This window comes from Siniperca chuatsi, linkage group LG2 (genome assembly GCF_020085105.1).
Source record: "Siniperca chuatsi isolate FFG_IHB_CAS linkage group LG2, ASM2008510v1, whole genome shotgun sequence".
Lineage (NCBI taxonomy): Eukaryota > Metazoa > Chordata > Actinopteri > Centrarchiformes > Sinipercidae > Siniperca > Siniperca chuatsi.
The window spans coordinates 22,742,167-22,754,673 of record NC_058043.1 but is presented as its reverse complement, the minus strand read 5'-3'; the positions used below and the strand labels follow the sequence as shown (position 1 = coordinate 22,754,673).

General features: G+C 42.4%; 1 protein-coding gene across 5 annotated transcripts in view; it reads right to left on the bottom strand.

Annotated features, from left to right (window-relative positions):
- Positions 1-12,507, bottom strand: part of LOC122868706 (plexin-A1-like) — a 192,745-nt gene that overhangs the window by 99,250 nt on the left and 80,988 nt on the right. For all 5 annotated transcript variants that reach the window (XM_044180937.1, XM_044180965.1, XM_044180956.1 and 2 more), the window contains exon 4: positions 5,732-5,872. In XM_044180937.1, coding sequence (XP_044036872.1) covers positions 5,732-5,872 — 141 coding nt within the window. The remainder of the gene's footprint in view (positions 1-5,731; positions 5,873-12,507) is intronic.

Genomic DNA, 12,507 nt, shown 5'->3' with positions numbered 1-12,507 from the left:
ACTCATTTAAGCTTGGAGTGGAAAAGATGAAGCTGGAATCGTGCTCATAAATCTAACTGAACAGGTCGGATGCGTAGTGGGCTCAGTTCACGAACAAAACTGAAGAAAATGAAAAAAACTGGGGGGAAAAGTTCCTTCTCTTCTAAATCTGTTCAAGCATTTAAGCAAATCCCATTTCCTGCGCGCCACACGTACTGAGTGATAAAACATCAGCCATTGTTGGCTTAGACGTTTAAATGCTGCATTATGCACTTGTTAACTTCGGGAGTTCCTCAGTCGACCACAGTTTGATAAATTGTGGAAAATTAATCTTTGAGCTACTTAGAACTGACTGATTAGCTGTATCTAGTTCACTAAAATGTCAGCCTTGATTGATACAACCAGCTGCTTATTATGTGTGTTGATGTCAGCCTGTGCTAATGTGTTTGCTAACGAGATTGGCAGCGAACCAGTAATATGTGAATGTAAACAAATCGAGAGACACACAAACACGCACACACACACACACATACACACACACACACTGATGTCTGACGAAACCCTATGGGTAAGATATTACTTGATGAGGCCTTGTTGAGAGAGCCAACAACACAATACAGACCATTGTTTGTTATTGTGGGGACTCAAACCAACATCTTGTGAATGGCACAAGAACTTTGTGTGTCTGCATGTGTGTGTGTGTGTGTGTGTGTGTGTGTGTGTGTGTGTGTGTGTGTGTGTGTGTGTGTGTGCCCGTGCATGAATACAGATTCCTTGGAGGGATGAGAGTCTTGGTGAAATGTGGAGGGGGAAATCTCTTTCAGATGCTGAATGGAAAGCAGACAATGGGGTTAGCCCACACACACACAAACACACACAAATATATGTTTGAATGCTGAGTGTGTGTGAAAATGCAGATTCCTACAAAGACATGCAGATGTGGCTGAATCAATGTATGTGAACCATCACTGGTACAAAATGCGATTGAGACATACATGCTTTTATGTGCTCACACACACATGCACACACTCACTCAAACACACACAATGTAACACCCAGTGTAGCCAGCTTGACACTTGAACAAAGGTTGTCTCATGCGTACACATAATACATCATTTCCCTCCACTGTATCAAGCCCTCCAAGTCCTTCTCGTCTGTTTCGAGGATGCTCACACTCGCTCCAAACAGTCCCCCTTCCCACACCGGAGGAGATGAATATTCATGCTTTCACCAATTAGCCAGCACCGCACACTGCAACGCTATCATATGCATGGCTGCCATCAAAGACACGCGGGTGTGCGCATCCGTGTGTGTATGACACTGAGGCTGAGTACGCGTACAAAGACAGCGAGAACAGCAGCTGTGGCATCACATTCAGACAGAGCTTTCTACCTTTTTGGCTACAAAACAGAAAAGGGAATGATTTGATGATGGAAAGTCTTGACTGAGCCAAGACACCATGAGATGATTTCCCACAGTGGCACAGATGAGAGATGCTTCAAAAAGTTGGTGTTGGTGTCACAAAAACAACTTTAGCTAACAAGCACCGTTTAATGAAGTTGCTAATCTGAGAGAAAACATTTCCTCATTTACAGCAACAATAACAGTTTTGAGATATGAAGGGCAGTGTGTGCGTGCATGTATACAGCTGGGGAGGGGGGGTTTAAATGGATCCTTATGGATAATGTAAAGGTTTCTAAAATTGCTGCTGGTGCAGAACTTTACCTGTTTGCACACACACACAAAGTCAAATGTGGAAATATGAAACAAAACAAGCACATACAACACCAGCTGCAGTCAAAAATAATCTGCTAAAAATTTCCTGTACACACACACTTAAACACACACACAGCAGGCCGTCCTCTCCTGCTGTCATATCCTCCATTGATAATAATGACAGTGATGAATATAGCTGGATCAGAGCAAGTCATAAATCACTGGGTCTCGCCCCCAACTTTGACTCACAGCCTGGGCCTTCACGTGTGTGTGTGTGTGTGTGTGTGTGTGTGTGTGAGAGAGAGAGAGAAGGGGGGTGAGACAAGGGAGGACTTGTCATGGGCTACGCATCAGTGGATATGTCCAGTGACACCTTAATGTGCTTGGCTTGTCTGAGGAACCCCCGCAGGCAACCAACTACACACACACACACACACACACACACACACACACACACACACACACACACACACACACACACACACACACACACACACACACACACACACACACACACACACGTCTACTTACAGGATGAGGGGAGGGCTGTGTGTATCTATTTCATAAGAAAATAGAAAAAAGGGAGCATGGTTGCATTCCTCATGCAAGCTTACTAGTGTGTTTTTGTGTATGTGTGTGTGGTACAGTAGCACCCCGGTCCATCTCAAAACTTGCCTCCTACCACCACCCTTTTTCCTTCTCTCAATTCCACAATTTCCCACCTGCGCCTCCTTTAAGAAAGAGACCAAGTTTGTGTGTGTGTGTGTGTGTGTGTGTGTGTGTGTGTGTGTGTGTGTGTGTGTGTGTGTGTGTGTGTGAGTGAGTGAGTGAGTGAGTGAGTGAGTGAGTGAGTGAGAGAGAGAGAGAGAGAGAGAGAGAGAGAGAGAGAGAGAGAGAGAGAGAGAGAGAGAAGGGGAGGGGGGAGAAAAGAGTGCCACAGAACCGATAGTGAGAGATCATTAAAAACATGGGAATGGGATCAGTAGAAGGCAGTTGGAGAGGGGAGGACTCAATTTGGGCTTAGATGGAAATATGGGAGCATGTGTGTGTGCGTGTGTGTAGCAGCTGAGGCATGGATTTATAAAAGTGGGGATGGGGGTGCGGAGCGAGAGAGATGGAGGGCAGAGGATAAAGATGAGGGTAGGATGGAGGGCAAGAGAAGGGAATTGCCCCCTCTAGTCATTAGTGCTGGAAAGGGGGTTTAGCTAGGAGGTCTGGCAACCGCAGCCCCCCTGCTTAACCCGAGCCTGCTAACCATTAATGGGGATCAAACACACAGCAAGATCGAGGTGTATGTGTGAGAGAGAATGTGTGTGTACATGGGGGAGTTCTAAAGAAAAGGGTATGATGGGAGTTGACAGAACGTCCTTGAGTGTGAATGGTTGTATGGGTGTGTGCGTGTGTGTGTACATGAAGTGTACAAGTGTGTGAGCCTGAGCGTATGTTCTTGTCTTGTACTAGTGTCTATAAGTAAATTTGTGTATGTGTGTGTCCCTCATGCCCTTAGCTGCTCTAGCTGCCAAGATAAAGTGGAGCAGGCCACCAAGTAACAAAGACACTCTCACACCAAGACTAACACCATCTGTGTATACCTCTACATTCGTCTCCACATATTGATGTACAACAAACGTATTTCAAAGTATGATTTTCAACATTTTTAAAACAATGAATGTCCATTATGTATCTATTGTGTGTATTGTGATGCTAATATACCCCTACAGTGATTCAACGCTCGCTGTCTGTGTGCTTTGTGCCTCTAGTCTGTATGTGTGTGTGTGTTGGGTGTGTGCGACCCACCCCTCTTCTGTAGCTCGCTGGTTTCCCCCGTCACATACCTGCTACAAGCAATCCACATCATTCCCACACTGCAAGAACTTACTTAGACTACTGTGTACTCCACTGCCTGAAATCCTAAAATCACATTAACAGTCCTCTAAACTCCCTTGTATCATAGAATATGCCAGCCTCAAACCTCACTACTAAGGCGACATGTGTATTGACAACACAAGGCAAGTAACGCTAGTGTTAGCAGCTAATGCTACTTCCAACTGGCCTCCCAATTACTGAAGCCATGTGCTGATTTATTTACAGGGACATGCACTCATACAGAGTTTATGTTCAATTTCTGTATTTGAGATAAAATTGAGGAAATAATTGATTTGTTTTGGTCACATTAGTCACACTTATTAAACTTATATAAAGTAAAAATATCAACTCCTTATCCTGAATCGAATCATATTAAATCAGCTTTGAATCAGAGTCTATCGTTTCATTAAAAAATATATCTGTATTATTTTTGTATTGGATTGTGGACTGATTATCTAGATAGTATCAAATTGCCTGAGATGGGAGTGATACGCACCATTAGAACACTCCCAGTGGTGTACGCACAACACCTTTTCCCATACATAAACCGCTTATTTATAAAAGAAGAATGCGCACACCTCACGCATACTTCAGACCAGGCGTACACACGGTTTTCCAGAGCCAGCTGCGGGTGATATAAGGTGAACATGAAATATAAGGTGAGAGACATAATATTTAGGTTTTTGTACCTTAATACTTTTTGAGTACCAACCGAACTTTGATACCAAAGTATCAAAAACTGGCATCGAATACTCAATATGATTCTTGATTATTTATTCTTTGACCATATGTTTCCTGACCTTTGCTTTTCTGATTTTAGATCATATGATTTTGGCAAAGTTCTTGTATGTCTGCTTGTGTTAAGACAGTTTTGGTAGTGCTACTGAAACTCAGGTATCGTATTGGCAACTTACAGTATATTGAATAATTTCAAACAATACCCAGTCCTATCTGCAACAGTAGTTTATTTGGAAAACAAAGAGTGTATCACAGATTACCAGTTTAATTACTGCATCTCCAGTCATGAACCACTGGCCTTTGGCACAAAAAAATAAATTAATAAAAAATAAAAAGGGAAAGAAATTTTCATTTTATGGCCAGGCTTTAGTTTAACAGGCAACAGAATCGACTCGCCTAGCCTCAAACATCATTCAGAAAACAGACCTCAGACACATCTCTCACCCTTTTTAATCAGACAATTTTTTCCCAAAGCCGTTTTAGATCTATTAAATACAGACATATTCACATCATGTACAACTTCACTTTCCTTTCTCCCGCCTCTCTGCTTCCTTCACTCACCACACTAATGAGACAGAAAAACGAGGGGAGCAGCTGGGCCTGGGGAGCGACAGAGATGCGACATGCTCCCCTCCGTCTCCTCCTCCCTTTCCCCATCTCCTTCCTCCCCCCCTACTCCCCATCAAAGTAGACACAGTCCTTACCAGCAGTGGGGCTGGTAATGACCGCGGGCGCACACACACACACACACACACACACACACACACCACATGTGACCTATAACACTTCCTGTATGTCTGTGTGGATGTAACATCTTGATTATTAGCAAACCGTCATGGTGGTAATGTGCGTAGCTGGTGTGTGTGTGTGTTGTGGTGTAATTACATCCAGTGGGGATGAGTTGTGTTGTGATTGTACAGTGGGTAGGAGGGTTAAGATATACAGCAACTAATGGTTAATAGGGGTGAGGTCTGCTCTGGACAGTTGGTACTAGACTGCTGTGGTGGAAATGACTGTTGCAACATGCAATAGAACAGAATTGTCTGTGTGTGTGTGTGTGTGTGTGTGTGTGTGTGTGTGTACAGGCTTGTGGGTCCACCCAAATAAAATATAAAACTGGAGCCATGTGTGTTAACAAGGCATTGTTAGCCCCATACCATCACCTGTGGTAACTGCTGTATTGAGGCATGCTGGATATGGAGGCTAATGATGGCTACATACATACATCCATCATTACAGCACACATACTGCGTGTGTTTGTGTTTACCACATGTAAGAATTGCATAAATTTGATTCCATGTGACTTGTTCTGTTGTCATTTACTTCCTGCTTCACAGCTGCACAGAAAGATGTATTCTGTACATGGGTAGTGGAGTTTTTGTGGGTCTCAATTCGTGCATATTTTTGTCTGCATCTCCAACACTGAACCCACCTGTCTGTCAGTCAGCGTGTAGATGTACTGCTGGTCTGGGCTGAACAGCATGTCTCTCAGTAGGGGACTTCCTCCCTCGCTTACAGTCACCTTCTCGTAGAGCACTGCTGGACGGTTGGGACTCACAGAGTTCACCAAGATCTACAGAGAAAATTACCAGAAAACAGTTAGAAAAACACTCAACATTCTTAAAATGTTAAATACAAGTAGAACTATGATCCTGCACCAACTACTGCATCTTGAAAGGGTTTGTTTTATCAGGCAGTATTAATTCAAGAAACCTTTATGTAAAATATAAAACAATATTGAGCAGTTTTGATACACATTTTTGTATTTGCATTATTATTGTGATAACAATTTCTACAAGTCCGACATTTCAAGGCTATCTCAACCACCTTGTACAGCACCTATCACTGCTTTACTGTAAAAACCTTCACAATAATGGCTTTAAAAAAAGAAAGTCAGAAAGCTTATTGCTTGATAAAAGCGTGTTAAACAAAGTTGATATTTATTATTATTATACATCAAACACAATGTATTACTTTCCTTGCTTTAAATTTGCAGCACATACTAGCAAAAAACACAGTGACACACTCACATATCAATCTTTGTTTTTTCACATTTCATATCCCCCTTACAATATCCAACAAACATTTCTCACATTGCATTTTTTTCCCCCAAACCAAAGTTTAAGCCCAGTCTTATTTCCCAACTGGGGAAATAAGACTGCATTTACTCCAGCAGTAAAAGGTAGTTATTATTGAAGTGGTAGGCAGTGTGAAATTATCCAAATTTTGGAAAAAGGTTGAAAGCGCCTGCTTTACAGAGCCATGTAAACAGCTTAATTGAAAGGCTGTGTTAATAGCAGTATTGAATATAGTATCATTATTGTAAACACAAACATGATTACAGAGGTAGATGCATGGAAAGGAACATTATTGACTGGATAATGGTGTTATTACAACTGTATAAAAGACAGCTCCATTCAGCAGCTGGGAGGAACTAATGAAAACACTTTTAGAACTGAAATAATGACAAATACGGGGCATATATGAAAACACGGTGGTCCTGTATAAAGCCCAGAGAGAATAACAATAAGACACTACCTTTGGATTTCAATGAAAACTTAATCATCCAATACACCTGTATTATAAAGGTAACTATTTATCTTCCAGTGCAACCAAGCAGGCGTGTGCGCACACTCACACGTGCGTGGACGCTCAAATTTTCTTTGTGAGCTTTGGCGAATAATTTGCCTGAATATGGAAAGTAATGGTGCAGATACAAGATAGGAGATTGGCTGGCTGGGATGGCTGTGAGCCAAAGTCATCTCAGCAGCAAATGAAAAGCACAGAGCGACGGGGGGGAGGGCAACTATCAGCTCTCCATTACTGAGCTTTGTCGACTCGCACTGCTATCAGCCTACAGTGACAAGGAAGGGACAGCAGGCAATGACTAGCTGGAAAATGATACTGAACCCACACACAAACACACACATAGACGAATAGGTTCACACCCAGATAGATGAAAAAAATGATAAGATGAAAACACACACACATGCACACACAGATGATAGATATGCATACGCTAATATGTGCTTTGATAGATATGTACATGCGTACACACACAGAAAGAGATTTGCACGGGTGGACGCTGAGCGCACACACTTTGCGATGAAAGGATTTATTTACAATCTCACCAAAAGAAACCAGGGGCAACAATCCCATTATCTCTCACTGCCTGTGTGTGTGTGTGTGTGTGTGTGCCAGAGAGAGAGGGAGGCCAAGAAAGATAGAGAGAAAGAGAAAGAGCTCATAAGGCTGTGATAAAGCACTGGAGATGAGAGGAAATATGGATGTTATTATCTAGATAATGGGCCCGTAAACAAAGGATACATTTCATTCAGGGATGGCTCGCATCTAGATGAGCACACACACACACACACACACACACACACACACACATACCAACGCACATGGCAACATAGTTTTTAAGCACAGACAACCAGAACTAGGAAAAATGCTGGCTGACACACACAGAGGTGAAAGAATAGTTTTTGTTCTGCAGGCTCCCGGCATCATTTTCTCCCTCTCTCACACACAAAAAGAGGCATTTCAGTTGGCAGCCACATGTATCTCTGGACCAGACACCCAAGTCCAGTTCACCGGCTAATGACCAGTACTAGCCTAGACTGGTTGTGCACACACAAATGCACAATAATACAGAGAATCAAAGTCTGTCTTTCTGTCAGCCTTCCTTTCTTCCGTTTGTATCCATCTGCTTGTCTCTCTGTGCATCGTCCAGTCTGCAAAATTCCAAATGGAAAAGCAACTGTCTCTTCATAGTTTTACTCTCTTTGTCCATCACTGATTCCAATATCACTTTAGAAACAGGGACTCAACTGCTTGGCGAGAGAAGTAACATGTATTAAGTAACCAACTTTTTCCTTTCTGTCTTTGTTTCCTTTTATGTCTTTGTTTCACTCTTTATTTTCTTCCTACCTTTCCCCTTTCTCTGAGGATGCAGTTGTATTTTTTTTTTTAAATGTGTGGAAAGAGTGAGAAAGGTGAGAAAGAGAGAAAACAGAAGAGTGGGCGAGTTAGAGTAGGTGATGTGTGAAAACAACAGGTAATAAATTGTCTCAAATCAATTTATTCCACAGGCGCTGCGGCCAAGACTGGCCAGAGAATATGGAAACCATGGAGAGAACAAAGGACTATGGAATATATAAACTGAACAGATGGATGGATGGATGGGATACATAAGGAACATTAGTCTAAATCAAGCTGAGCTACTGACTCTGGGAAACAAGCACTAGAATCTAATAATCAGGTTTAGAGGGGGAGCTGTACATTTAGGAGGGTTTAGAGCTTCTTCTAGAAGAGCTTAAAGTTACACGTGTGTACAATCGCGTGAGTGCATGTAAGCTTGCATGCCTATGCATAGGTCTGTCGGTTTTCACATTTATCTACAAGCACCTGTAGCGTATTAACATGCAAAGATTTGTTTTTCACACATGTATAAATTCACAGGTTCGTGTTTACATGTGTATACATGCACAGCTCTATGTGAATGGGTATGTGCGTGAACTAAGTCAAGAAATCAATGCAATAGTCAGTGATGATGGGAGATGCTGCTGCTGTCTCATTGTCTCCTCTGTATTGCTTAAGTGCTTGATGGATGGATTCATAGAATGATGCTGTGCTTGTGTTTTCAGGAAAAGCCCATCTCTACTCTCTTATCAACAAGTATAATGTAACATTAACAGATATTAAGCACATTAGAGGCAAGTGCGTAGAGAAGCATTGAGAGAGGGAGGAGAGGACAAAGACAAAGCAGAGAGTTTAAGAGTGGGGAATAATGAAGAGCGAAAGCCACAGGCAAAGAATAGCAGACGAATAAACTGCAGTAGGAAAAACTTTAGTCTTTGTCTCTCAATGGCTCTGATGTAAAACTCCAAACTTGACTTTTCACAACTGCTACACAGAGATCTTCCATGACCTACAATTGTTATTCTTTCCTGGATTGTTAATGGTGTTTGTCAGCTCAGCAAAACTGGAACTAAGTTTCCACTACAACTGTGTTCTTTGAGAGAAGTGGCCCTACAATATTGAAAACTGATATTTAATGGAGTAAATGAGTGAAACAAGTTGTAGAATGACTTCTAGCGCATCCCTATAATGTGGCTCATTTCTAAAACTCACTAACATTCCCCAACATCCCCAGGGATTTTATTTCCTTGTCTGCAACATGCCTCTTGATGTTCAGAAACCTTGCATAATTCCTGTATGAGAAAAAAAGATTGCAAAGAAATAAAACTGCACTGCACCATCACCACACTGAAACATTCCCAACTACCACCCTCCTCCTCCTCCAACATCCATTTTTCTTGTAATCTGTTTTCTGTGCATTAACATCACCCTCAACCCACCGACCCACCCAAAAGCCCCTAATGCCGGGTTTTATCTGTGCCAGGCAGGCCTGGTTAGCTCCGATAGACACACAGGATAGCTAGCTGGCGATAGGGAGGCTGGCGGTATGAGGGTGAGAGAGTTGGCCGATAAGACAGTAGCACGTCAATGAGAATGATGCCTGTCATAGCCGCAAGTGACAACCGATGGAGCTTGCGTACATGAAAGTGAGAGACTTAGAGGCAGAGAGACACCGAGATCATCGTGTGTCTTCTATTGCAAGGATGTACCATGGTTAGAAAGGAAACAAAATGGAGGAAAGGAAAGTGAAGGAAGCAAGGGAGTGAAGGAGGACTGAAGGAGCTAAAGAAGGATGGAAGAGCAGATGAAGAAGCTTTATTCAAAGGCACTTACTGTATAAAATATTGCTTTACGCAGTAAATTTAAATAAAAGAGGGGAAGTAAAATCAAGGAAAAAAGAGGGAAAGGAGGAACTTCAAAGACTCCAAGAAAATGAATTAGCAGCTCATGGAAAGAAACAGAATGAAATGGTCCAGGTGTTCCCAGGCCTGACTGAGAGCAGTAACCCACCAGCATGAGCATGTAGCTCAAGTAATGGCTTTGACATTTCAAAGCAGATCTGGAGATGTGTGTGAATATAGAGCATACTTGGCTCACTAATAGCATGTAGAAACACACACACATGCACATATGCTACCCTTATACGGGGGTAAACTTGACATAACTAGGTCTACCCATGCATAATGGTAACGGGCCCCACATTCCTGTCTTTGATGTGGAGGGGAGGCCCAGTGTGTACGTGCGCGCGCATACGTGTGTGTGCGTGCGTGTGTGTGTGTGTGTTTAGGGGGCCCTACTGAAGAGGGGAATTCAGTGTGGCCCTCTCCAGAACAAAAGGAAATGAAGAAAAGCAACAAGAGGGTCATGAACAGAGGAGAGAGAAGTGGAAGGGTCCTACAGTCACTGGACTGTGTAAAGGAGTGATGAAATGAGTGAAGAAGTGAACAACAGATGACACTACTTTGTATTAGTGGACTCTAGTACCTAGGTGAGCTTGTGTATTGTAACATACCACTTGGCTGTACTGAGCTGAATCTTACTGTTGTTAATACTACCAATTTTTCATGTTTAAATCATGTCAGTGATATGCTTTTTATCCAGGAGGTATCTACCAGCCTTGGAAGAGAGTCCCTCTCTTACAGTATGTCATCCTTTTTGTGGTTGCTAACATCCCCCCCTCTGCTGTTAAAGATTATTTGATATGATGGAAATCTCCAGCACAGCTACTAAATGGACCTTGAGGTGAGACAGAACAGCTCACCTTAACCCTGCCCTTACAGACACCCTAAAACGTCATTGTGTCTGAGATGAAGTCACACACAGCCATATAAACTCATACAACAGTCTGACCACATTATATTGGGCTCAGTGGAGACTACTTAATGACAGCTTCATGTAAATGTCTCCCATACCCTCTGTGTCCCTCTTTAAGCTGTGTTTTCTATCGGCAGCAAGGCCGTTCAGATAAAGGGCTGAAATCACTCACTTCCTATCGCACGGTGAGCTTGGCAGAACTTGAGCGCAGCAAGACACAAAACAAATCCATCAATTGTTCTCAAACGGCAAGAAAGAGTTGCCATTTGAAACATCAGGAAACGTACCTTTTTCCTCTCGCTGAGATGTGTATGTTTTCAAGGCATTTTCAGTTCCTAAGAGTAACACAGGAGGACAGGGCCACTAGCACTAAGCACTTGAGCCTGTACTCTCAAATAATACACACAGAGGCACAGTATAGTGGGAAGCAGTACACTCATACTCTCTAATACTGCAGCATTGGTAGTGAGAAGAGAGCATCCCCTCGATATATGAAAAACTGTTTTGATGGAATAAAGTTGTTTTATCTAGTACTCTCTTTTTCTCCTATAGTTCCAAGGTGGTGTGTGTTTGTGTGTGTGTCTGGCTCAGTGAGTTAGAAGCTGGGAGCAGATGGAGCATCACACATGAGTGAGTGATCACCCTGATACATCTATGGGACAAATCCCCCACCACCACCATCACACACACACACACACACCTAAATACACACTATATACAGCCGACATATAGAAGAGCTCAGAGTAAACTTATACCATATGTGGGTCAGACAATCAGAGACCAAGCAGCCTTTCCTTCAACAGCACCAAGACAGACAAAGAGCTATGGTGACAATGATGGAGGAGGCGTGCACTCAAACACATATACACACACACACACACACACACACACACACACACCATCAGAGGAATGTCAGTGTGGCTGCTATCAAAACACAGTGTGTGTCTGTAGCGAGTTATTTTAAGGTCTGGGAAGGAGAGCAGATGCAATCATGAATTTTCACTCTCTTTTAGTTTAGTTTAAAAGAGCTTTATTGGCGTGAAATATGACTATTTGTATTTTTTGAGAGAGTGTTTATAGAAGGAAGAGTGCTATGGTGAAGAGTCCTTGCTTCTTAAGATTATTTATGTCTATATAAATAGATACATAGGTGCTCGATGGACTAAATAATTGAGATGAAGAAAAGAGAGGGAATAGAGAGCATGTGGCAAAAATCCTCCTCTTTTCCCTTTTATCTTCATTGTGAAGCAAACAAACTAGCAGCAGCTCTCAAAAACACACACACACTCCTCTCCGGTAATTCTTCCACACAACACCACACATTACTGACACTAATGCACACACTTTCAAGTCGCCTGTACTTAGAAGCACAAAGAAGGGTTTTCAGGCAGTCGTCTATCATTATCACTGCTCCATTAAAAGACAATCCTCACAAAAGTCATCTATTTTTATCATTTAATGCTTCTACAC